The sequence below is a fragment of the Anguilla rostrata genome, chromosome 15, assembly GCF_018555375.3.
Source record: "Anguilla rostrata isolate EN2019 chromosome 15, ASM1855537v3, whole genome shotgun sequence".
Classification (NCBI taxonomy): Eukaryota; Metazoa; Chordata; class Actinopteri; order Anguilliformes; family Anguillidae; genus Anguilla; species Anguilla rostrata.
This window is the reverse complement of record NC_057947.1, coordinates 4404531-4428310: the sequence shown is the minus strand read 5'-3', so window position 1 is coordinate 4428310 and position 23780 is coordinate 4404531. Positions and strand designations below refer to the sequence as shown.

At 46.6% G+C, this 23780-nt stretch overlaps 1 protein-coding gene across 1 annotated transcript in view; it reads left to right on the top strand.

Annotated features, from left to right (window-relative positions):
- Positions 1–23780, top strand: part of LOC135241327 (aryl hydrocarbon receptor-like) — a 56423-nt gene that overhangs the window by 24549 nt on the left and 8094 nt on the right. The window contains exons 3-4 of the mRNA XM_064311588.1: positions 20730–20851; positions 23528–23617. Coding sequence (XP_064167658.1) covers positions 20730–20851; positions 23528–23617 — 212 coding nt within the window. The remainder of the gene's footprint in view (positions 1–20729; positions 20852–23527; positions 23618–23780) is intronic.

The following is a 23780-nucleotide window of genomic DNA, read 5'->3' as shown; positions in this document are numbered from 1 at the left end:
GAAAACAAAAAACAGGCGGCCGGTTGTGTGTCCGAGCCTTTCATCCGAAGCTTTAACGACGACTGGAAGCTTGAAAGAATTGCATGTGCTATTTTATACCCTTTCATGAGAGACATTTGGGTTCTTCTCTTTTATTTAGTCTTTCGTGCAATATCGCTGGCTCCAGATGAAATGCTGTCCTTTTTTGCAACAGCTATTTCCCCTGGATTCACTTAACGTTTGCCTTTAATAGTAAAACCACAAGCAAACCGAAGTGTTCACAAATGTCACGCTTGCGAACCTGTGTTGGTGAGTCAGAAATCGGGCTTGTTTGTGTTCAATTACGAGACAAAGTTCAGGAAAAACTGTCCGACGTCTGTTGGAAGCCCAAAAGCGAGGGGTTGGGCCGGACTGGGCTAACGGGTCCCAAAGCCCAAAGGCCACACCGTTAATTAACCACAGCGTGGAGAGCTGCAGATAGGGCCAGTGGGATTCTGGGTAATCTGTGGCTTTTCTGGCGGTTCTGTAGAGTCTTCTCTTTGGCACACGGCCGCACCGGGAGAAATACAGACCGGCAACGAAGCCGGAAAAAGGACAGTCCGCCACATCCTGGCCTGCTCCGATTTGAACACTTTTACACGAAAAACAAATCTTTCAGTGGCCTGCGGTCAGGCCTGATGTCACTTCTGTGCAAGCCTTCAGAAGTCACACGCTGACATCCACCTTCTCTGGCATGACAAGCCGCCTCTTTTATTCTCATTTCTGTCTCTTCCGCTCTCATTCTCACTCTTTTTAACCTTCTCTACACTTCCTTTCACCTCTTCTATTTACAGATTCCTTGATGCATTTCTTTAAATGACGAACTTAACAAGCGAAACAATTTTGTGTGTGTGTGCGTGTGTGTGTGTACTGTGAATATGTGTGGAGCACTGTATATGCACAAGTGCACAGGCAGGCGTACGTGCATGTGTGTAACTGCAAAGCACGCTTCCTCTTTGAGGAACCGTCGCACGTTGTCGGGTGTCGTGGTGACGCTGGAGGGCTGATGTCATCAGCTCGGTGACTGAGGGGGGAGCACCTGAGGCAGGTGTGTTTGCTTTTCCCTCTTTTCACTCAGCCTGAGGAGAAAGACTACAACAGCCAACTGAGATCTGACTGCATCTGTGCAGAAGTGTTGAAGTGTGTCGTGGTGTATAATGATGGGTGCGTTCTGGGTAGCATGGACGTGTCGGTTATTTTGAAGTTGTGCGGTTAACAATGCCGAGCTGATATGTAAAGCTTACCAGGTTAATAATGGCGAACCGTTGCGTGGAACTTATCGGGTTAATAATGGTGACCAACGCCAGTATCTCCATAGCGCACCAAGCGATTGGCGGTTGCGTCGCCTAGGTTACGGGAGCGAATCTGCATGACCGCTGGTCGACTGGGTGCTTGTGGTCTGCACGCCACAGCCGCATACAGTATTGCCCGGTCTTCATTCGACCCTATCTAGAAGAAGAGGCCAGAGAAGTCATTTTTTTAAGGACTGTATTTCCCTCAGAAACGGACGTTTCCCGCTTCACGGCCCGGGGACGTGCGGAAACGTAAACTTGAGGCGAAGACAAAAGGGAGGAATTCCAGGGGAGGAGGGTGTGAACCGAGCTCGAGGGGGGGGGACAAAAAAAAAAACAACAAAAAAAACAACACGACAAGAACAATATCTGCATTGTAAAGGAGAAAGCAGATAGGGCCCCGGAATGTTCTTTAGCGCTGGCTGGGAAGGACAGTTTGCTTTGGCCCCCGCGAGCTTTTCCTCTGCGGCCGAAATGGACACCCAGCGCCGCACGCTCTTCCTGTCTCCGCCCCCCCCCCCGCCCCCCCACTTCTCCTTTTCTCTCTCTCCGCCGTGTTTTCTCCCGTTCGGGGGGCTGCTTTTATCCGCGCTGCGAGGCACACAGGAAGAGATACGCTCTCCTTCCTCTCTGGCAGGGCCCGCTCCCCCGGGACGCCGGCCTCGCGTGAGAGCCGAGCGGCGGGGCCGTCGGCGAAGCGTGGCCGCTCCAGGGCCCCGGCGTCGGCGTGCCGATTCGCCCCCCCCGCTGCTCGCCGCGCCGCGTTTGGGCCGTCAGCGCGGCTTCTGGGTGTCGGAGTCCAGGGGCCTGTCGGCTGGCTCGTGAGCATGTCTGTGTTCCACAGACCCACGCTCACTTACAGTACAGCACAGACCGCACTCTCAGCGCCTCACTTACAGTACGCAGCTACGGCACGACCCAGCTCACTTACAGTACAGCTACGTCCAGCAGACGCCAGCTCACTTACAGTACAGCACAGACCCAGCTCACTTACAGTACAGCACGACCCAGCTCACTTACAGTACGCCCCATCAGACAGCACTAGACCCAGCTCACTTACAGTACAGCACAGACCCAGCTCACTTACAGTACAGCACTGACCCAGCTCACTTACAGTACACAGACTACTCAGAAGCCTGCAGGCTCACTTACAGTACAGCACAGACCCAGCTCACTTACAGTACAGCACAGACCCAGCTCACTTACAGTACAGCACAGACCCAGCTCACTTACAGTACAGCACTGACCCAGCTCACTTACAGTACAGCACTGCAGACCCAGCTCACTTACAGTACAGCACAGACCCAGCACAGACCCAGCTTACTTACAGTACAGCACAGACCAAGCTCACTTACAGTACAGCACAGACCCAGCTCACTTACAGTACAGCACTGACCCAGCTCACTTACAGTACAGCACAGACCCAACTTACTGCTACAGTACAGCACACGACCCACACTCACCAACCTTACAGTACAGCACAGACCCAGCTCACTTACAGTACAGCACTGACCCAGCTCACTTACAGTACAGCACTGACCCAGCTCACTTACAGTACAGCACAGACCCAGCTCACTTACAGTACAGCACAGACCCAGCTCACTTACAGTACAGCACAGACCCAGCTCACTTACAGTACAGCACAGACCCAGCTCACTTACAGTACAGCACAGACCCAGCTCACTTACAGTACAGCACTGACCCAGCTCACTTACAGTACAGCACTGCAGCGTGTTGTATTTCTACAATGTAGGTGCAATGTATATTTTAAAAAATGTAGGCTCTTAATGTGTACACACATCATGTTACACATCACTTGTCATGTTTTACTCTTCAGCTAATATGCAGTACTACTGTTTCAAGATGAAGTCACTGTTTCTTTCCTCATCATAGATCAACTCTCTCTTCCTTTACTCAGATATGTTACTGTCCATCTTTCCCGGTCCATTGTTCTTTAGTTGCTCTTCAGCATAACTACTTTTTCCAGCAGTTCAGCTGTGAGCGGCCTTCTCTTAAAAGGCCAGATCAAACCTCGCTTTCTTGGCCTCTCTGTGCAGTTTTTAGTGGATAATGTTTGTACATGCATTTTTACTGACCTTAAGCACAGTGGTGGGACCTCTGAAACACAGGACTTGGAGTGTGGCTGGCTGGGCAGAGGGGTTGAACCACATCAGTCAAGTCACATGACGTGGGCCAGAGTCAATCGCTGTTGAAACTGCATGCCAGATACAGAGTCTGAAGTCCAATACTGCCTGAAACCTTAAAGAATTTTGATTTTGAATATAAAAATGGTGATACCACAGAGTGCAACGTCAAAGTAGCAGAGATAGAGATTGCATAGTTTTTAGAAGCTGAGGACTCTGACAGGATGAGGTGGAGGTGGTTGCCTTGAAGGGACGTGGTGTGCGTGAGGTTTTTACTAGTGTATGTGAGGTTTTCAGTAGTATTTGAGTTTTTTTTCATGTATATGAGGTTTTCACTAGTGTGTGTGTGTGTGTATGAGGTTTTCAGTAGTGTATATGAGGTTTTCACTAGTGTGTGTGTGTGTGATGAGGTTTTCAGTAGTGTATATGAGGTTTTCACTAGTGTGTGTGTGTGTGTGTGTGAGAGAGAGGTTTTAAGTAGTGTATATGAGGTTTTCACTAGTGTGTGTGTGTATGTGAGAGAGAGGATTTAAGCAGTGTATATGAGGTTTTCACTAGTGTGTGTGAGGTTATCACTAGCATGTCTGTGAGTTTTTCAGTAGTATGTCTGAAAATTAAAGTGTGAAAATGTAGTACTCCGTACGGCACCACACACTGAAAGGGTTAAGAGTCTCTCCATTGTGCATGGGGATTACACAACAGCGCCATTGTTTTGCTGTGTTTGGGCGGAGGGCCTGTAGTTCGAGCGCGCTCCTCCGCAGCCTATCCTAGCACTGGTCTGGCGCACTCGCTCTCGCCTGGGGACCCTGAATCCAGCGCAGGCCTGGGGATCTAAAGAGGACACTCAGCTCCGTGCTGGGGACCCTGAATGCAGCTCAGGCCTGGGGATCTAAAGAGGTCAATCAGCTCCGTGCTGGGGACCCTGAATCCAGCGCAGGCCTGGGGATCTACAGGGGACTCTCAGCTCCATGCTGGGTACCCTGAATCCAGCTCAGGCCCGGGGATCTAAAGAGGTCACTCAGCTCTGCGCTGGGGACCCTGAATCCAGCTCAGGCCTGGGCATCTAAAGAGGACACTCAGCTCCAGCGGGACCTGAGTCCAACAGTATACAAAAGGCACCATGGTGGCCCGATATTAGCCAAACAGTGCTCTTCTCCCCGTGGTGCAGATCGAGAGACCACAATGAATGGCCTTGACATCTCGCACAGTGATCACCCACGTGATTGCACAGTTAAATTAATAAATGAATAAATGTGTGCATGTGTGTGTTAACAAGAGCAACAATTTTATGTGTATGGTTTGTGTGTGAGTGTGTGTGTGTGTGTTTATGTTTTGGAATGTTTATATAAAGCTTTGGCAGTATGTTGCGTGTCATGTGACTAAAGCATTCTTTAATTGAATTGAAAAGCCGCCATGGAGGTGCCAGGACCTCACAGATCTAAAGATATGAATCAGACTTTACAATGGGAGTCCCACACCCACCCCCATACACTCACCCACCCCCATACACTCACCACTACACCCACACTCACCCATACACCCACCCCATACACTCATACACCACACCACCCACCCACACCCACACTCATACACCACACTCACCCACCCCCATACACTCATACACCCACACTCCACCCCCCCATACACTACACTCTACACCACACTCACCCACCCCATACACTCACACTCATACACCCACACTCACCACCCCACACTCACACTCATACACCCACACCCACACTCACACACTCATACCCACATCACCCACCCTACTCACACACTCATACACCCACACTCACCCACCCCATACACTCAACACTCATACACCCACACTACCCACCCCATACACTCACCTCATACACCCACACTCACCCACCCCCCATACACCACACACTCATACACCCACACTCACCCACCCCCATACACTCATACACCCACACTCACCCACCCCCATACACTCATACACTCATACACCCACTACCCACCCATCCCACATCACTACCCACACCATCCACTCACCCACCCCCATACACTCACACACTCATACACCCACACTCACCCACCCCCACACACTCATACACTCATACACCCACACTCACCCACCCCCATACACTCACACACTCATACACTCATACACCCACACTCACCCACCCCCATACACTCATACACTCATACACCCACACTCACGCAAGCACATACACACACCTACACACACACAAACACACTCTCTCTCACACATACACACACACACTCATACACCCACACTCACCCACCCCCATACACTCACACACTCATACACCCACACTCACGCAAGCGCATACACACGCCTACACACACAAACACACTCTCTCTCACACATACACACACGCACACACACACACGCAGACACACACACACGCGCGCACGCACGCGCACGTACACTCATACACCCACACTCACCCACCCCCATACACTCATACACTCATACACCCACACTCACGCAAGCACATACACACACAAACACACTGTCTCTCACACATACACACACACACGCACACACACACACACGCAGACACACGCACACACACGTACGCACACTCACACTCTCTCATTGCTCATTGGCTGCCTTTATCTTCCATGGCGCACTGGGCTGGGCCTACTGGAACTAAATGTTTTCAGATTACGATAATATTCCTCTTGCATAGCTTGCATGTCTAAATTCTCTCTCAATCATTCATTCTCTTGCTCTTTTTCTCTTGTTCTTGTTAGGGGGCTTACCAGTCGATCATAGTCTATGTATATCTGGAATGTTTTAGACTGGAATCTGCTCAATGGATTTCTACAGATATGTATAATTAGGAAAGCTTCAAAATACTTCCTATTTGTATCTCATTACTTTATGGAAATTATGTAGTTTTGTAAACTCTATTCAGTGACATACCTTTTTTTCTTTTGGTGACAAAAGGTATTTTGTCTGCTTGACTGACAAATTAGGTTGTTTTCTCAGAAACTCATGTTTAGCCAATATTAATGGTTTATATCTGCTTTGTCTGAGTTATTTTTTTTGGCGTGGCCTCTTCAACACATACATCCTTTAAATGTTTTCTCTTTAGGTTATTTCAACCAGTGGAAGCCATCCTGGTATGCAATGAAAAAAAAAACACGCCACATAATACAGTCATTTGTTGTGGTTACCATGCACTGTGGTTAATTTTCAATGGTTACCATGAATGGAAATGATGGTATTCAATGGAGCACACACACACACGCACACACACACACACACACACACACACACACACACACACACACACATTACAGCACTTGGCAACTATTTCAGGGCTGTGTTTATGATTTATATTGGCATCCATTATTCTGTTTGTTGTAGCTGTTGTGGCTGTCCAAAAAGGGTCAATGGTTACCTGCGTGGGAGTGGTCAGAGAGAGGTCACTGATGGTTACCTGTGTGGGAGTGGTCAGAGAGAGGTCACTGATGGTTACCCTGTGTGGGAGTGGTCAGAGAGAGGTCACTGATGGTTACCTGCGTGGGAGTGGTCAGAGAGAGGTCACTGATGGTTACCTGTGTGGGAGTGGTCAGAGAGGTCACTGATGGTTACCTGCGTGGGAGTGGTCAGAGAGAGGTCGCTGATGGTTACCTGCGTGGGAGTGGTCAGAGAGAGGTCACTGATGGTTACCTGTGTGGGAGTGGTCAGAGAGAGGTCGCTGATGGTTACCTGTGTGGGAGTGGTCAGAGAGAGGTCACTGATGGTTACCTGTGTGGGAGTGGTCAGAGAGAGGTCACTGATGGTTACCTGTGTGGGAGTGGTCAGAGAGAGGTCACTGATGGTTAGCTGTGTGGGTGTGGTCAGAGAGAGGTCGCTGATGGTTACCTGTGTGGGAGTGGTCAGAGAGAGGTCACTGATGGTTACCTGTGTGGGAGTGGTCAGAGAGAGGTCACTGATGGTTACCTGTGTGGGAGTGGTCAGAGAGAGGTCACTGATGGTTACCTGTGTGGGAGTGGTCAGAGAGAGGTCACTGATGGTTACCTGTGTGGGAGTGGTCAGAGAGAGGTCACTGATGGTTACCTGCGTGGGAGTGGTCAGAGAGAGGTCACTGATGGTTACCTGTGTGGGAGTGGTCAGAGAGAGGTCACTGATGGTTACCTGTGTGGGAGTGGTCAGAGAGGTCACTGATGGTTACCTGTGTGGGAGTGGTCAGAGAGGTCACTGATGGTTACCTGTGTGGGAGTGGTCAGAGAGAGGTCACTGATGGTTACCTGCATGGGAGTGGTCAGAGAGGTCACTGATGGTTACCTGTGTGGGAGTGGTCAGAGAGAGGTGACTGATGGTTACCTGTGTGGGAGTGGTCAGAGAGAGGTCACTGATGGTTACCTGTGTGGGAGTGGTCAGAGAGAGGTCACTGATGGTTACCTGTGTGGGAGTGGTCAGAGAGAGAGGTCACTGATGGTTACCTGTGTGGGAGTGGTCAGAGAGAGGTCACTGATGGTTACCTGCATGGGAGTGGTCAGAGAGAGGTCACTGATGATTACCTTTGTGGTAGTGGTCAGAGTGAGGTCAATGATGGTTACCTTTGTGGGAGTGGTCAGAGAGAGGTCACTGATGGTTACCTGCATGGGAGTGGTCAGAGAGAGGTCACTGATGATTACCTTTGTGGTAGTGGTCAGAGTGAGGTCACTGATGGTTACCTGTGTGGGAGTGGTCAGAGAGAGGTCACTGATGGATACTTGTGGGTGTGGTCAGAGATGGCGACATAGGGGCGACATAGCTCAGGAGGTAAGAGCGGTTGTCTGGCAGTCGGAGGGTTGCCGGTTCAATCCCCCGCCCTGGGCATGTTGAAGTGTCCCTGAGCAAGACACCTATCCCCTAATTGCTCCCAACGAGTTGACTGGTACCTTGCACGGCCGCCTTTCACCGTTGGTGTGTGAATGTGTGCGTGAATGGGTGAATGAGAGGCATCAACTGTAAAGCGCTTTGGATAAAAGTGCTATATAAATGCAGTCCATTTACCATTTACCATGGCAGTATACTGCTACGTACGCTGCTACATCTGTGACAGTAGCTGCGTGTGCAGTATGGGGGTAGAGCAGGCGTGTGAGGCGCGATCCCACGCACCTCTGGCCCGCGTTGTTTTTCCGCCGCCGCCGCCGCTGCCGGCCTGTAATTAGCGGCTGTTGCGACAGCGTTTCGGGGAGAGTACAGAGAGACGCCCGCGTGACGGCTGTCTCCCTCAGCGCCGCCGCGGGCGGCTGCAGTCACCCGTAATTACACCCCACGCTCCGCTCTCGACAGGGCTCGCCGGCTCGGCCTATCGGCTCGCTGTGTCTCCGCGGGGTTCCTCTGTGGCTCCACTGCTGCGGTCAGCTCTGCTACAGCTACTCTGCGCCGTAGTTCCGCGAGTGCGGCCAGAACGCAGTAGTTTTTTTATTCTGCGCTACATCGAAAACAAACTCTACGAGACACATCTAGGTGCGAAATGTTTCTGGGCCTCGAAGGAAGGAAGTTGGTGTCGGGTCGCATTGTGATATTTTGAGTCCTGTCGTGGACCAGGATGAAGCTGTCCAAACGCAAACGGTTGTATCTGCGCTTCTCTCATCAAACGCATATGTATCGTGTTTATTGTGGTAGTCGTACGTACGTGTGATACACCCAGATCTGTTTTCCCAAGCACAAACTGAACCATTTTCATAATTCTGACCTGCTCTGCAAAACACCAACCCTTCTGAGCTAGCGCTGCCATACAGTTCCCGTCCAGCAAATCTCAGGCTCATTCGGAAATTCACCAATTCTCATAAACATCGTACGCAGATACTTTGCGATGAGCTGTGGGAGCTTGAGGCTAGAAAGCAGAAATGGCTGCACGCACAGCCTTTCGAGATGAAGCTTCAGTGATAAGAAGGCACCGACATACTCCAGTGACACGGGACAAGTGCCTGCACATGTACGTAAGATTGACGGTGAAACTGCGGAGATAATGGCTGAGAGCCGGGGGTGAGAACGCTAAACAGGAGTGGGGTGGTGTGGACATCATCATCATCATCATCATCATCATCATCATCTCTGTTCAATTGTCTTGCAATGTGTGACATTGCATGTACAGTATTCTCCCTTCTTGTATTCTCATTTGCAATAACGAAAAATACATTTTTGGATTTTTTTTTTCCTTCTTCAATTTTGTGAGGGACTTTAATAGGCTCTCCTGTTCCTGTGGATAAACTCTTTAAGGCCAGCTTCACAGGCACTGTTTGGTTCCTAAGAAGGAACCTACTGGTTGAGAAGATCAGTGAACGTGCACTTTGCAGAGAATTCACTGGTTGACGAAGATCATGAACGTGCTACTTGTAAAGCAGCAGAATTCAAAGACTGTCCAGCCTCTAGCTTGCTGTTCGAATGCTTCATGGACAGCAGCACCCGTCACTGACTCTACCCCGTGGAACTGTGCAGGGGTTGCGTAAATGCCTTCCCATGGAACCACAGTCACCCGTAACACACTGCCTGCGATCAGGAAGCTCAGCTACTGAAGAGAATGTCACTCGGGTTAGCGGGTTAGGGAGTTGGTGGACTACCTCGATTGCCTGCGATTGTCTTAGCCACCACCCCCCCCTCCATATGCACAGAGGCTTACGCAACAGGCCTTAGGGTCAGCGATGGTCAGTCACACCCCTAAAGGGCGGGGCTTTGCCCTCCGGAGCTTCTGCCCATCCTCCTGAGCGGGTTTATCAGCGTGCGGAAAAGCCGCGGCCCGGGCGGCACGCGGTCACCTCTGACCTCGCTCACCGTGGAAACGCCTCAGCGCAGGCTTTCCTGTGCTTGCGCTGCAGTCCTGATTTACTGAAATAAGGTTTACTGAAATAAGGTTTACTGAAATAAGGTTTACTGAAATGAGGTTTACTGAAATAAGGTTTACTGAAATAAGGTTTACTGAAATGAGGTTTACTGAAATGAGGTTTACTGAAATAAGGTTTACTGAAATAAGGTTTACTGAAATGAGGTTTACTGAAATGAGGTTTACTGAAATAAGGTTTACTGAAATGAGGTTTACTGAAATGAGGTTTACTGAAATAAGGTTTACTGAAATGAGGTTTACTGAAATAAGGTTTACTGAAATAAGGTTTACTGAAATGAGGTTTACTGAAATGAGGTTTACTGAAATAAGGTTTCTGAAATAAGGTTTACTGAAATGAGGTTTACTGAAATGAGGTTTACTGAAATAAGGTTTACTGAAATTAGGTACTTCGCCAACACAGGAAGGAAATTATGACAGCTATCCCAAATCGCAACACCTATGTTTTTTGTGGAATTGTAATTTAGACGTGACGATGATGGTGATGTTAATGATAAAAGAGATGATGGTGATGATGAAGAAGATGGTGATGATAACTTATGGTGATGATGAAGATTATGATGGTGATGATAGCGGTGCTAGTGATGATGATGATGATGAGGATGATGAGGATGATGATGAAGGTGTGCGTTGTGTCCATGCGGCGTGAATGACACGCAGGGGTTTTGCGTGTACCTCCAACACCATGAAGCCTGGGGTCATCAGAGTCATCCTGTCTGTGGTCATCATGCCATTGGTGCATATTGAGACCGTGACACAAGCCATTCTGCCTGAGAGCATCTGGAGAGTCCATGCTGATCTTAAACATGGCTGTGCATAACCATGGAGACCTGCTGCACGTGGCTGCTGCAGTATTCTGAAAAACAAGCACACAACAAGACAGCCTTAGTCGTGTACTCCAGTCACATAAAACAGGAAGGGGGCCTGTGATAAATGATCTCGTTGGGTAAACAAAAAACGGCAGCTGGCTTTACGAACGCGGAGAGCGTCCTCTCTACACCCCACCCCCTGTTTCTGCTGTGCCATTCTAAGCTTGCGGTTCCAAACCGTGTTTTGGTGGTTTGGCCAATCGCTGCTCAGTGCCAGCCTGCCGCCCCATTTACATGATGGCATCAGTGTTTTTCAGATCTGGAGTGGATGTGCCAATGTGTGAAGCTGTCTGCGGCTGATTCTGTCTTACACCCCTCTTTCCTTTTAATAGGGATGGCAAAAGTGAACTTTAGAATGTAGACAGCAGTATGTGCACATGAGCTAGACAGTACAATTCTCACAGAAATGTAGTTTTGTATATATATATATACATAAATATATATATATATATATATATAATCATCGTCTTTTTGTAGCAAGAAGTGCCACCCAATGAGTTTGGAGGCATCTGCTTCAACCTGAGCAGATACGATGCTTCTGTACACTTAAGAATTCTTTGTGCTCCTGCTATCAGTAGTTCCATCATCAATGAAGTCCAATGAGCCAGAATCTTTGGCAGCCATGAATGCCCAAACATATCACCCCCACCTCCATGTTTCACAGATGAGGGGGAATGCGTTGGATCTTGGGCAGTTCCTGCTGGTGCTTTTAGGTACTTTTTTACTTTTTAGCAAACTGTAAACTGGCTGTGTGATTTATTATTCTGATTCTGAATTATCATTCAATATGTTAGCTACAAGTTCACAGGGCTCTGTACTTACTGTAGTATGCTGAGGAGGAAGTATTGCTAGCTAGCTAGTGAACTAAGCTCTTGTCATTCCCGGTTATGGTTAGCTACATGCATTGGTTAGCTAGCTAGCCGAATACGGTAGTTGGGTGTTTGTTGAGTGTAAATGACCATAATTTGACTCTGCTGTTGCTGTGAAATGTATTTATCATTACATTTCCTGAAAAATCCACACACATAATATACATTGAAGTTCCTGTTCCATAAGGAGTCCAGCCTGTGTGTGCGTACGTGCGTGTGCGCGCGTGTGTACGTGTGTGTGTGTGTGTGCGTATGTGTGCCTGCGCGCATGTGGGTGTTTGAGTGACTGCTTCCTTTTGTTTGCTTCTTGGCCTGTGTCATTTGCCTGTTTGATATCATGCAGGACTAATGATTTTACATCTCCACGTGCCTGTGTTTCAGTACTGCGGCTGACTGATTCAAATGAGCCTCACCACAGAACTGGTTCAGAATGACTATGCTTTTATAAACTGTACTCTTACTGGCAGACCGACAGCCTTTGAGCGTAAAAGCACATTTTATTTGCAAATGGTGCGAAATGGCTGGCTGTGGTTTTAGGAGTCATTCCATTCAAAATATTATCTTTCAAATGTCTTTCAAATTTCTGTGGAAATGAGGGAGGAGGACCCAGCCATCCAGACACGGGCACACCCCAAAACCTCTGCCTCATGACACCTGAAATCTCTCTCTCTCTCTCTCTCTCGCTCTCTCATTCTCTCAAATTCAAACTCAAACTCAAATTCAAATATATATATATATATATATATACATATTGCCAAAGCATGAGTACAACAAACATAGAATAAATATATAAACAGAATACAACTGTGTGTGTGTGTGTGTGCTTGTATGTGTGGTATTTGTGTATGTTAGCTTGTGTAATCTCTCTCTCTCTCTCTCTCTCTCTCTCTCTTGCTGTCTCTCTCTGTCTGTCTCTCTGTCTGTCTCACTTTGGTAAAGCTTACAGTATAAGTGTAGCCAACTCTGCTGCTTTTTGCGCTGCCCGTTACTCCATGGCCAACGGTTCGGGGGGGGAGGGCCGGGGAGTTTGGGTGGGGGGTGGCGGGGGGGAGCCAGCCGTGGAGGGGCAAGAGGGGAGTCTGAGCGTGTGCAAAGCCAGGCCTGCCCCGCCCTCTCCTTGCGTGAGGAGAAAGCATGTGAACTTTCAACCCTGGCAGCTGACACAGGCCTTTGAGAAGTGGAGGGGGGTAAAGGGGGGTTCAGTCTGAAGTGTTTTGTTACACAAGGATGTGGAGTTTGTTAATTAAGATCAGCAGGGAACCCAGCTGAGCTGCAAAGGCCAGTTTATAGTCCAGCGACAGAGCGGAGATTTGGTTTATACCTCGGGCAGCTGTCACCCTGTGGTCGCCGCGATGGTCTCTTAGGATGTCGCTCAGACATTGCATAAGTTGAACTTTGACCCTGTCGCTGCATAACGTCAAAGAGGCGAATGGCCCTCGGTTGTGATAGTAACGTTTGTCTTGGATAGCGGAGACTTTGGCTCGAGCTGTCGATTTTCTAGCTAGCACATTAGCTAATGCTGGGCTACAATGGACACCGACAAACCTTTTGTTGACAAACCGTTAATCTTTATGTCCTTGACCGCACTGATTATGAGGATTATCCAAAGAAGGAGAATGCCTGGTCCCAAATTGCTGCCAATTTAAACACTTTCCACAAACACACACACACACACACACACACACACACACACAGACTCAATAGATCTACCTTAACAGCCTACTCTCTATAATGAAATAAAAAAGCAATGGTAGTGGCACTGAGCAATAACAGTACAGTAGCCTGTATGACGTTAATGATTCAAATTTTCATGAACATGTAATGACTGATTATATGCGCTTATCAAGCGCTACATTTGATGCCTTATTGAACAGTTAGGTAGTTCTGCAACTTGACTCCGGCGGTTTAACCAACTGACTGCAGACAATTCTTACTGAGCTAGTCACCATCACGTTAATTGATTTTTTAAAATGTATTCTAGCAAAAGAATTAATGAAACAGTTGAAGTGCCTTAGGGACGTGTAGAGCAGAATTAAAAGCAAGTGCGCCAGGTGGAGTGGATCAGCAGCTACTGCTCAAACAGACACATGGCCATACTACTTAGGACCTTCATGGACCCTACAAGAATAGCAGCCAGTTAGCAGCCTACAGTACAAATAAACAGATGCCAGAATTACACAGTCTACTTAGCCCATCGTGGTTTATTCCCTACATATTAGTATTTTTTGGACTGCATTGTTATTGGTATGAATGCCACTGAGCCATCATTGAAAAAAGTATATTTTTGGTTTTGGCACAAAGTGTCATATGTCCCCGCTCCAAACCCTCCCTGCCTCTCTGGAAGAGATTACAATAGAGAGCACCCCCCCCCCCCCCCCCTGCCCCAGACCAGTCTGCACCTCACCCTGCTGGGGAGAGGAGGATGAGAGGGTCAGAGGGTGATTGGGAGCGGTTGCAGTTAGTCCAGCATTCGGCCGCACCCCTACGCAGCATTAAAAAAAGACTGGCGTCCGAGACTGATTTGGGCACAGTCCACGGCAGCCAGACCGGGGAACCTGCCACCCTTCCAACGGGCCCGGGCGCGGGTTCCTTTAGAGCAAGCACTGCTGGAAGCCGAATTTCCAGGCGGGAGACCCCACGAGATGAGGGAAAAGTGAGGGTCAAATTTAAAAAAACTTGGAAATGGTAAATAAATGTTGCTCAAACCGTTCTTCCTGGTTTTTGTCTCCATTTCCTTCCACGTTGGCCTGAAATGTCTAATACTTTGTAATCACTTTGGTATAACATAAGTAATTTTTTGGAGCCTACCCTATTGTATTTGCATTGTATTCTGGCAACGTGAGCCGTCCCTGTCGACTTTTAACAGTGTTTCTCCTGGTTGTCAGGCTCCCACCCCGTTCATTTTTGGGACCACGCCAAAATTAACACAGCTTTAAAGCGCAAACTAACTACGGTGGATAATAGATCGACAACAGAGAGCTGTGACATCAAAGAGCGTGTGTTTGTTTTGATAGCTGATGCATATTCAATGTTTCATTGCCTTATGAAAGAAAAAGCGTATCTGGCAAAAAAGTTTTGTTATTTTAACTAAGCGATGGAGGGAGGGAGGGAGGGAGGGAAAGAGTTGACTGTATGCTCTGTCGTGCCATGAAGTGATTGCGAGTGGGAAATGACTCAGCAGGAGCCGGGAAGGTAGCATTTCAACAGTTGAAAAAAAAAGCAGCTTGAGCTAATGAAAGCTGTTTAAAGTAAACACTGGGTATTAATAGCCGTTTGAGGATAAAAATAAGGATTAAAACGACTGGAAACGTGTGCTCCGGAGGGTGAGAGAGCGGATCCTCTGCGTGTGTTTTTTTTTTTCTTCCCTGTTGATGGACGTGCAGGTAGCGTCCTGAGCAGCGACAGGTATGAGGGACAGGTGTGCCAGGAAAAGAGCAGTCGTTGGGGGGTGCGGAGTTCACTGGAGGAATTTTGAGAGGGATATGAATGCCAGGAGTCCCCTCCACCTCCCCATCCCCCCCTTCTGAAATGTGAAGTGGTACATTCCCCACTATCTCTCCACCTCTCCTATCTCTGCTCCCAGCGGCTCCGGCTCTGCTGCGCTGTGTCATTCACACCAGATACGCTCCTTCCCCTTTCGCCAGCCCTTCTGCCCGCCGCCGCCGGCTCTGTAGGCTAATTGTGGCCATTAACTAACTGTCCGACGGTAAATTTTAGCCATTTAGCAGACAGACAGTCTTATCAAGGAAAAGTGACGCAGACTACACTACTTTTGTTTGCGTATAATCCCTTTACACGGTTGGATGTTTTACTGAAGCAATTCCGTTTATGTGCTTTGCTCAAGAGTACGACGTCACAGGGAATCTAATACTCAATCCCCTTACCATTATACTACACTGCTGAACGTTGTCCTGCTGTGCTGACCAGTTTTCTGTCTGTTATGCTTTATGTTTTGGGGAAAACAGCCCTCGGGCAATGCCGGTCTAGTTGCTTCCATAGTTTATCTTTTTGAGGATGCGTCAGGAGCCTTCTTGAGTTTTGTTTCTTTTCTTAATCTCCTGTTGCCGGATAGCGCACCAGCCATGTTCTTTAGCATGTTTACAGCGCCGATAAGGATCTAGCCGAAACAGGAGTCTGCAACCCTGGTCCTGGAGAGCTATAGGCTCTGCAGGTTTTTGTTGTTACTCTGCACTTAATGAATCAATTAGAGCAGCTAATTACACAGAGAACTCACTTCCCCTGGATGCTCGGGTCTGAACTGGGTGCTTTTAAGGTGAAAACACAAGAGTGTGCGGCCCTCCAGGATCGGTGTTGCAGATCCCTGGCCTAGAAGAAAGGGATTGTGAACATTCGCCGCACCAGAGTTTACTATAGCATTTTGGATAAAGGCAGGATGTTCTCAGGTTACATCTGCGAACGGATCAGCAAACTATGACCGTAATCTCCAAACATGGTCTTCTAGATTGCTGAGTGAGATAACGTCTGTAAATTACTGCATGTTATGCGCATTAGCTTCAGCTTGCAGTCGAAGGTCAAACCGTTTGTGTGTTTCCTCCAAACCTGTGTAAAGAATTGGTTGCCTGGGTCTCTTGGACGTGGACTCTTGCGGGTCCTCTGTGGCCGTTATCGTTCTGTTGAAATGCAGTTGGTACGGAGAGGACGGGGCAGGAGTCGCGCCGGGGGAAATAGGAGCAGGGAGGGAACGGGCGGTCTCGCGGACGGCCTGTAATCAGCGCCTGGCGGGAAAGCCCCCGTGTGCTTTCCCAGCCATGCAGCTCCGACGAAAACAACGGCGACAATCGGCCGCCGATGATACCGCCGTTTCTAAGGAAGGCCTATGCAAAACGAGGGGGGGGGGGGGGATAACACACCTGGGAATTAACCCTGGCCCCCGTGGAGAGGGGATTAGCCTGGGCGTGAAACCTCGGCCCCTTGTCAACGGTGCTGTCAGCGGTGTCTGGGACAGGCCTTGGCCTCCTTGTGTCCACAAGGCTCGGTGTGGGACCTATCCCTGTATCCTGGCTGTGGGTAGGCCCGTCAGGACCGTCAGGCCAATAGCTGAATGCCTTAGGGTTGAGTTATGATGTCACATCTTTAGGAGTTCTTTAGGAGTGGGTTATAATGGGGATTTGGGGGGTTTTCATGCTAGCTGATCGAGCGTGTGTCTCTAGCAGAATTCTTTGACTCGGAGTTATTAGGCTACTGAAGTGCTTCAGGATTAGCCTGATTTATGAAGTCCGCTCCTGGATTTTTCCCCTTGTTCATGCTTGTACTCTTCGGTTTCGGTGTGTGTAGGCCCTGAAAAGCTCTGTTTTGTTGTTGTGCTCTCTCAGGAGTGATTCTCACATTGTTTTTTTTTTTACATTATTCCTTAATGTATTTTAAGTGCTGTCACTATGCTGAACGAATAACCTATTACACCCTGACCCTAGATCAGGAGACCCACTAATCGTGGATTGTGTTTCCCTGATCATGTCCTAACCAAAACTGATCCTAGATCAGCACTTCTCGTTGAGACATTACACAAGTTTGAGTCATGAGCAGCTTTTGCCTGCACTTTTTTTAAAAGGATAGAACCCGTTTGATTATTTCTTATGTTTTGTATTCTAGTTTATTTTTACATTTATAAAGCTATAAAAGCAAAGCTACTTATAAAGCTTTGCAAAGTCATCTCTGGAATTATGAGTTGGTAGCAGCTTTTTGACCCTTTTTTCAGTAAAAGAAGCCTCGTCTACAGCAGTGGTTCTCAAACTCGGTCCTGGGGGACCACAGTGTATGCTGGTTTTCACTCCAACCTCAACTGCAACCACTGGAGTCTTTGCTAAGCACCTCGATTAGTAGAATCAGGTGTGTGCACCCACACTGGCCCTTTCTGGATAAGACTAGGGATCTCAGCTCTAAAACATGAAGAGCACCTAATTAAGAAAATCTTAATTTTTTCAGAAACAATTCTGGGACTGCAGTTGAGGTCGGAATGAAAAACCAGCACACACACACGGTGGTCCCCCAGGGCCGAGTTTGAGAACCACCGGTCTTTACAGGCACGCCACTGAAAGCTCATTCTCGGTGAGGAAAGAGGAAGAGAAACAGCGCTGCGTTTCTGCAGATCCTCTCCAGGGCGGTGTTCAGCCGCCCGCCAGTCAACGCCGATCGAGAAGCGTTTATCGTTTCGGCGGGACGGCGGGGGGGGGGAAATGTACTGAACAAACACGGGCCCCTATGTGACACTGAGCTGAGACAGGAGAATGTAAACACTGCGATGGCTCTTCCAGGCACTGCTCTGAAAGGCTCGACGCACGAGGAGGCCCGGATGAAGGATGTTTTTCCTTTCGGTTTGGGGGATCGGGGGTTTTAAGGGGTCAGCCGTGCCCTCTGATCGAACAAGAGACCGAGCTGTGGCTGCAGAGTGCGGAGTTATTTCTTTAGCCACATTTTCTCCAGCCAAATTCTGAATTGTTTCTTCAGTCAGGCTTCCCAAAAAAAAAGCCCATTCTGTTTTTCAGCTAGACCCCCCCCCCCCGAACATAGTTCAACATAAACGCACACACTTAAACATGCGCATGCACATACTTGCACATACACACAAACACTTACACAAATACAGTTAAACATACACACACACACTCACACACGCTCAGCATCTCCAGATACACATTTCCTCTTGCAGGAAGCCTTCCATGTAAACAGTGCCAGACTCCCACAGCAAGCTCCACTCTGGCTGTTATTTCTAACAGAAATGTAGTAATATACTGCATGATATTGTAAATGTGTTTCTTTTTTTTAATTTCATGATATACATTTCACAGCAGTGTATTTACAAAATATATTGCACACATTTGCCCATACACCTAATTGTTGCAATAACATGATTATATAATATATACAGTATATATACACACATATATATATCTATACACTTGTGCTTTAACGCAAATAGCCTACTCATCATGTGGCTGCAACTCAATATATAAAGCAAGCAGACAATGATGTGTCAACAATGCTGGCTGGTGGTAGTGGTGTAATGGTCTGGGGACAGAGCAGGGTACAGTGGGAAGTGGAGTCCCACAAGGATCGGTGCTGGGACCACTGCTCTTTCTTATTTGCATAAACAACCTTGACAGGAATTATTGAAAGTACATTAGTTAAATTTGCAGATGATATAAAACTGGGAGGTTTAGCTAACGCTAAAGTAATTTAAGAATATTAAATCAGAATCCAGAAGTTGGCAGAAACCTGACAAATGAAATTCAGTATAGCTAAATGGAAAGTTCTACGTCTGGGAAAATAAAAACATGAGGCAGGACCAGTTTATGGGCGTTACAAAACTGAAATGTGTTCAATTTGAAAAAGACTTGGGAGTAATAGTTGATCACAGCCTTTCATGTTCTAGGCATTGTGCCGTAGCAGTAAAAAAGGCCAGCAAGTTGCTGGGATATATATAACCAAAAGTATTGAGTATAAATCCAAGAAAGCTATACTTACGTTATTTAATACCTTTGTCAGACCATACTTAAAGTATTGAGTGCAGTTCTGGGAGACTGTACTACAAGAAAGATATAGAGGCTCATGAAAAGGTTCAAAGAAGGGAAACTAAATTAGTTCCTGGTATGAAAGATAAAATGTATGAGGAAAGACTTAAGATGCATAATCTCTGCAGGCTTTGTACAAGGACACTGGGGCAATTTTATTGAGGGTTTTAATTCATAAAGGGTATTAACAAAGTAAACTGCAAGAGTTTGTTCAGGTTGAGATCAGTTAGTAGGACAAGTTAAGGGGCATAAATGAAAATGAGCAAAAGGTAAATTCCGCACAGACATTAGGAAGTATTTTTTCAGACAGAGAGTAGTCACTGTGTGAAATAGCCTGCCAGGTCATCTAGTAGAGGCAGAAACTCTAGGGGTTTTCCAGACCAGGCTTGACAGGGTGCTAGATACTACCTAGTTTTTAGGTAAATGGTGAGCACTAGTAGGTACCCTTTGTCGGTATGAAAGTTGTAAACGTTGCTGGGCTGAACGGCCTGTTCTCATTACTTGACTCATATTCACAGCTTACCTGGAGTTCTTTCCCTGAAGGAGCATGACTGGGGAGACCAGGAGACCATGCACACGGGGCCAGATAGCAAAGCCTGTGTCCTCAACAGCTGTCCAAAAAGTCTCGACCTGTGGTGTAATGAGAGCGAAGAAACATGAAGCTTTGTAGCTCTCTCCTGATTGTGGCTGTAGTTGTTTTCTCAGCAACCAACGCTCTCTGCTTCAGGGTAAAGCATTAAATAGAGATTTAACTTCAAACATCCCGGCTGAGAAAAGCCTGGCTGTTTTCACTGGGGCATGCACTCGTACACATGCAGTTGTTTCAGCTTAGTCTCTCTTAATCCGGTTCTGGTTCCCCTCAGGGGAGGAAATAAATGAACAATGTAAAAAATATAAAAAGAAGAAAGATGATCTCTAAACGTTTATGCTTGCTTTTGTGTTTAAATCTCCAGAAGTGTTTCAGTAGTTCAGGGTGAAGGTGCAAAGTGGCTGGGGAAGAGTTTTATGGTGGAGAAGTTGGTTTGTGGTTTGAGGGAAGAAAAAAAAAAAAAGTTGGCTGTGGGATGGTATATAGACATTGTGCTCCAGTGCAGCCTCTGTAGATAACCTTGCATGATACTTTCAGCTGTATGTGCAGGTGTGAACCGCGCGTCTTTCCTCTGTTGCAGCGACCATGAAGAAGGGTGGTGCGGGCTGGCCAGAGGATCGGACGGCCATATTTGGGGGGAACGGGCACAGCGTGACCACGCTTGACGGCGTCTCCTTCTCTGAGGGAGACCTTCTGCTACAGGTAGGTGATGGGAGATGAGAGATGGGATTCATTTGTTGGTTCGGTAGCACTTCGTTTGAACTCTTCAACATAAGGCTGAAATAACACGGTCATAACGTAAGGCTGACATAACACTGTCATACACATGACATAGCAGCTGTCACCAGATGGGATGACAGATCATGTCATTTTATGTCAAATGACAAAACTTCATGCTCATTTCAATGTTTTACTGTTTTTGACATAAACATATTTTTAATTAATTAATATTGGTATTTCAGTAAGAAACTGAGTGTTCATTTACTCAATATTTTTATAAATGTGTTAATTTCTTCTCAATAACAGTTCTAATCAACTGTTAAACTGGTAGTCAAATTTGTATGGCCTGACTGCACACCTTTTCACGAGACTACTAAAAAGGTGAAAAAAATTTAATTAGAAGTAGAATTCTGATCATATTCTGTTTACCACCACTCTCGCATGAAACGTTTTTAAGTGTGTATTTCCTGATACACTCTGCACATTCACCCCACCAATATTTTGTGCTGCAGGCATTTTGTTGTTGCACTGGAAAATGAGGTTAGAGCATACTTTCAAATGCTGGGAAACAGATTCCGATAAAACAGACTCGAATAAAGCCGGCTATTGTGTTAAGATATTAAATGCTGTCTGTTTCCACTGACATTCCAGAAGAAACAAGGAAAACAAAGAAGAATCAAGTAGTTTTATTTATATAATTTATACAGTGATATAAACTGCATAAATATATATTTATACACTATATAAATAAATATTTATTTATATATATATATATATATATATATATATATATAGTATATTTATAGTAAAATATTGTGTATATACACTATTTTTTTAATGCAAGTATATATATTTTATTTTTAAGTATCTGTCACAATATTCATCACCCCAGTCTAAACTCCCTCAAAGCAAGCCACAGGCAGCACTGGCATGGGAAAGCTCCCTGACTCCAGACTCTAGAGGTGGAGCCCATCTTCCTCTGGCTGGCTCTGGGTGTGGGTTTCATGGATGCTGAACAAAGATACAGAATGGAGAGGGAAACGGGTGGTCCTGCCCAGAGTTTCCTATGGTAGCGTAACTGGGATGGAGACAGAGAGGACCCGCACGGGCATAGGAGTCAGGAAACATAGCCACCTCCCAAGAGCCAGCTTGAGAAAATGGGGTTACAGCAGGTTGATGGGTGGTTGTCCCATAATACACTATACCTGCACATACTTATCCAGCGCTGTGTCTGAACTGGAACTGATTATAGGCTTCACTGTAAATGCATGTTTTTTCTAATCTAAACCTAAATATTGAGCCTATCCGATTCCCTCTCATGACTGGAAAGCAGAGAAACTCTCCTGCTATTTCTTGTGGAGTAACTTTCTAGGCTTGTGAGGCAGAAGCTTGCCTGACAGATAACGCTTAAGCTTGTATGTAACGCTTTGAAAGATGGAAGCAAAACCCTAAAATTATTTCCCAAACATGCAAACTGCAAGCAAAAATAAACGGTTTTATTTGGATATTTTGACAGCAGTTTTTTTTTTCCTGGTGTTTTGTGCCAGGGTTAAACGTCACAGTGTGTGATACGGAACAAAGTGGCTGCTATTCGTGCGCTCGAGCAATGTTTACTTAGCAATGCAAACAATATTGATATCCTGAACTTTTTAATGCCTAGTGACAGTTGGTATGGTGGATGACCTTTTGAAAGAGACAGTGTATACATTTGGCAGGTTGGTTTCCTGTTTCCCTGTATGTAGGTGTAATGGAAGTCTATAATACGCTTCTTCCTGTGAAAACAAGCGTAAAAATGAAAACATTTCTGCTTGTATACCCTGGCAACACAAACCACAAAATTCTTTCAACATGTATTTTTTCCTTTATTAAAAAAACATTGTAATTGTTTTTGTCATGCCTTTTGTAAAATCCACTGTACTTGCTTCTCATGTTTTACTTGATTTAGCATGAATTTTCTTCCTTCTTTCTCCCTTTCTGTCTCTCTCACTTTTTATCTTTCTCTCTCTCTCTCTGTCATTCTAACTCAGCTACTGTACTAGCAGGTGTTCCACAAAGCACAGTCTAGTACAGTGGTAACCAACCCTGTTCCTGGAGGGCTACCATCCTGTAGATTTTCATTCCAACCCTAATTTGGCACAGATGACTCTACTAACTATCCGCTTAACAAGATCTCTAGCTCTGTGAGGTGATGAGTTGTGCTTTGTTAAGGTTGGAATGAAAACATACCGGACGGTAGATATCCAGAAACAGGGTTGGTTATCACTAGTCTAGTAGATATGTTACAGGAAAGGAGTCCTTCTGTGGATCGAGAGCCATTTTGGGGAATTTACAAGGAAACTGTTTCCGAGAAGGCAGTAGGATTTGAATGACCTGAAGACAAACACAGTCTCCTACAGCCCTGTATTCTCGTAACTGCTTCGAGCCGTTCATATTTGTTCCAGAGAGAATACTGCCCTCTGCTGCCCACAGTTGTGGTGTACAACAGAATGAAAATCAATAGGGATTTTAGGGATATCAAATTTTTTTTAGGACACCAATGATTGGACTACATGACAGTGTAGCAGTTGATGGAACCTGATTGTGAGTTGAAATACTGATGGAAATGGAACAGGGTCCGTCTGTGTGTGCATGACACGCTTTCTGTGTGTGTGTCCTAAGGCTCTGAACGGCTTTGTCCTGGTGGTCACTGCTGAGGGATACATCTTCTACGCCTCTGCAACCATACAGGACTACTTGGGCTTCCATCAGGTGAGCCATAAAGCGTGTTTAAACTCACTGTGTCTGCATCTCTAACTGCTGAATGAATCGGTCCAGGGTGTATATCAGGCAAGAACACGATGTTTCTTCGGTTAAAACATGTCCAACCTCATTATTGTTTAAAAAAGGAACAGTTAAAAAGACTGGGTTGAAG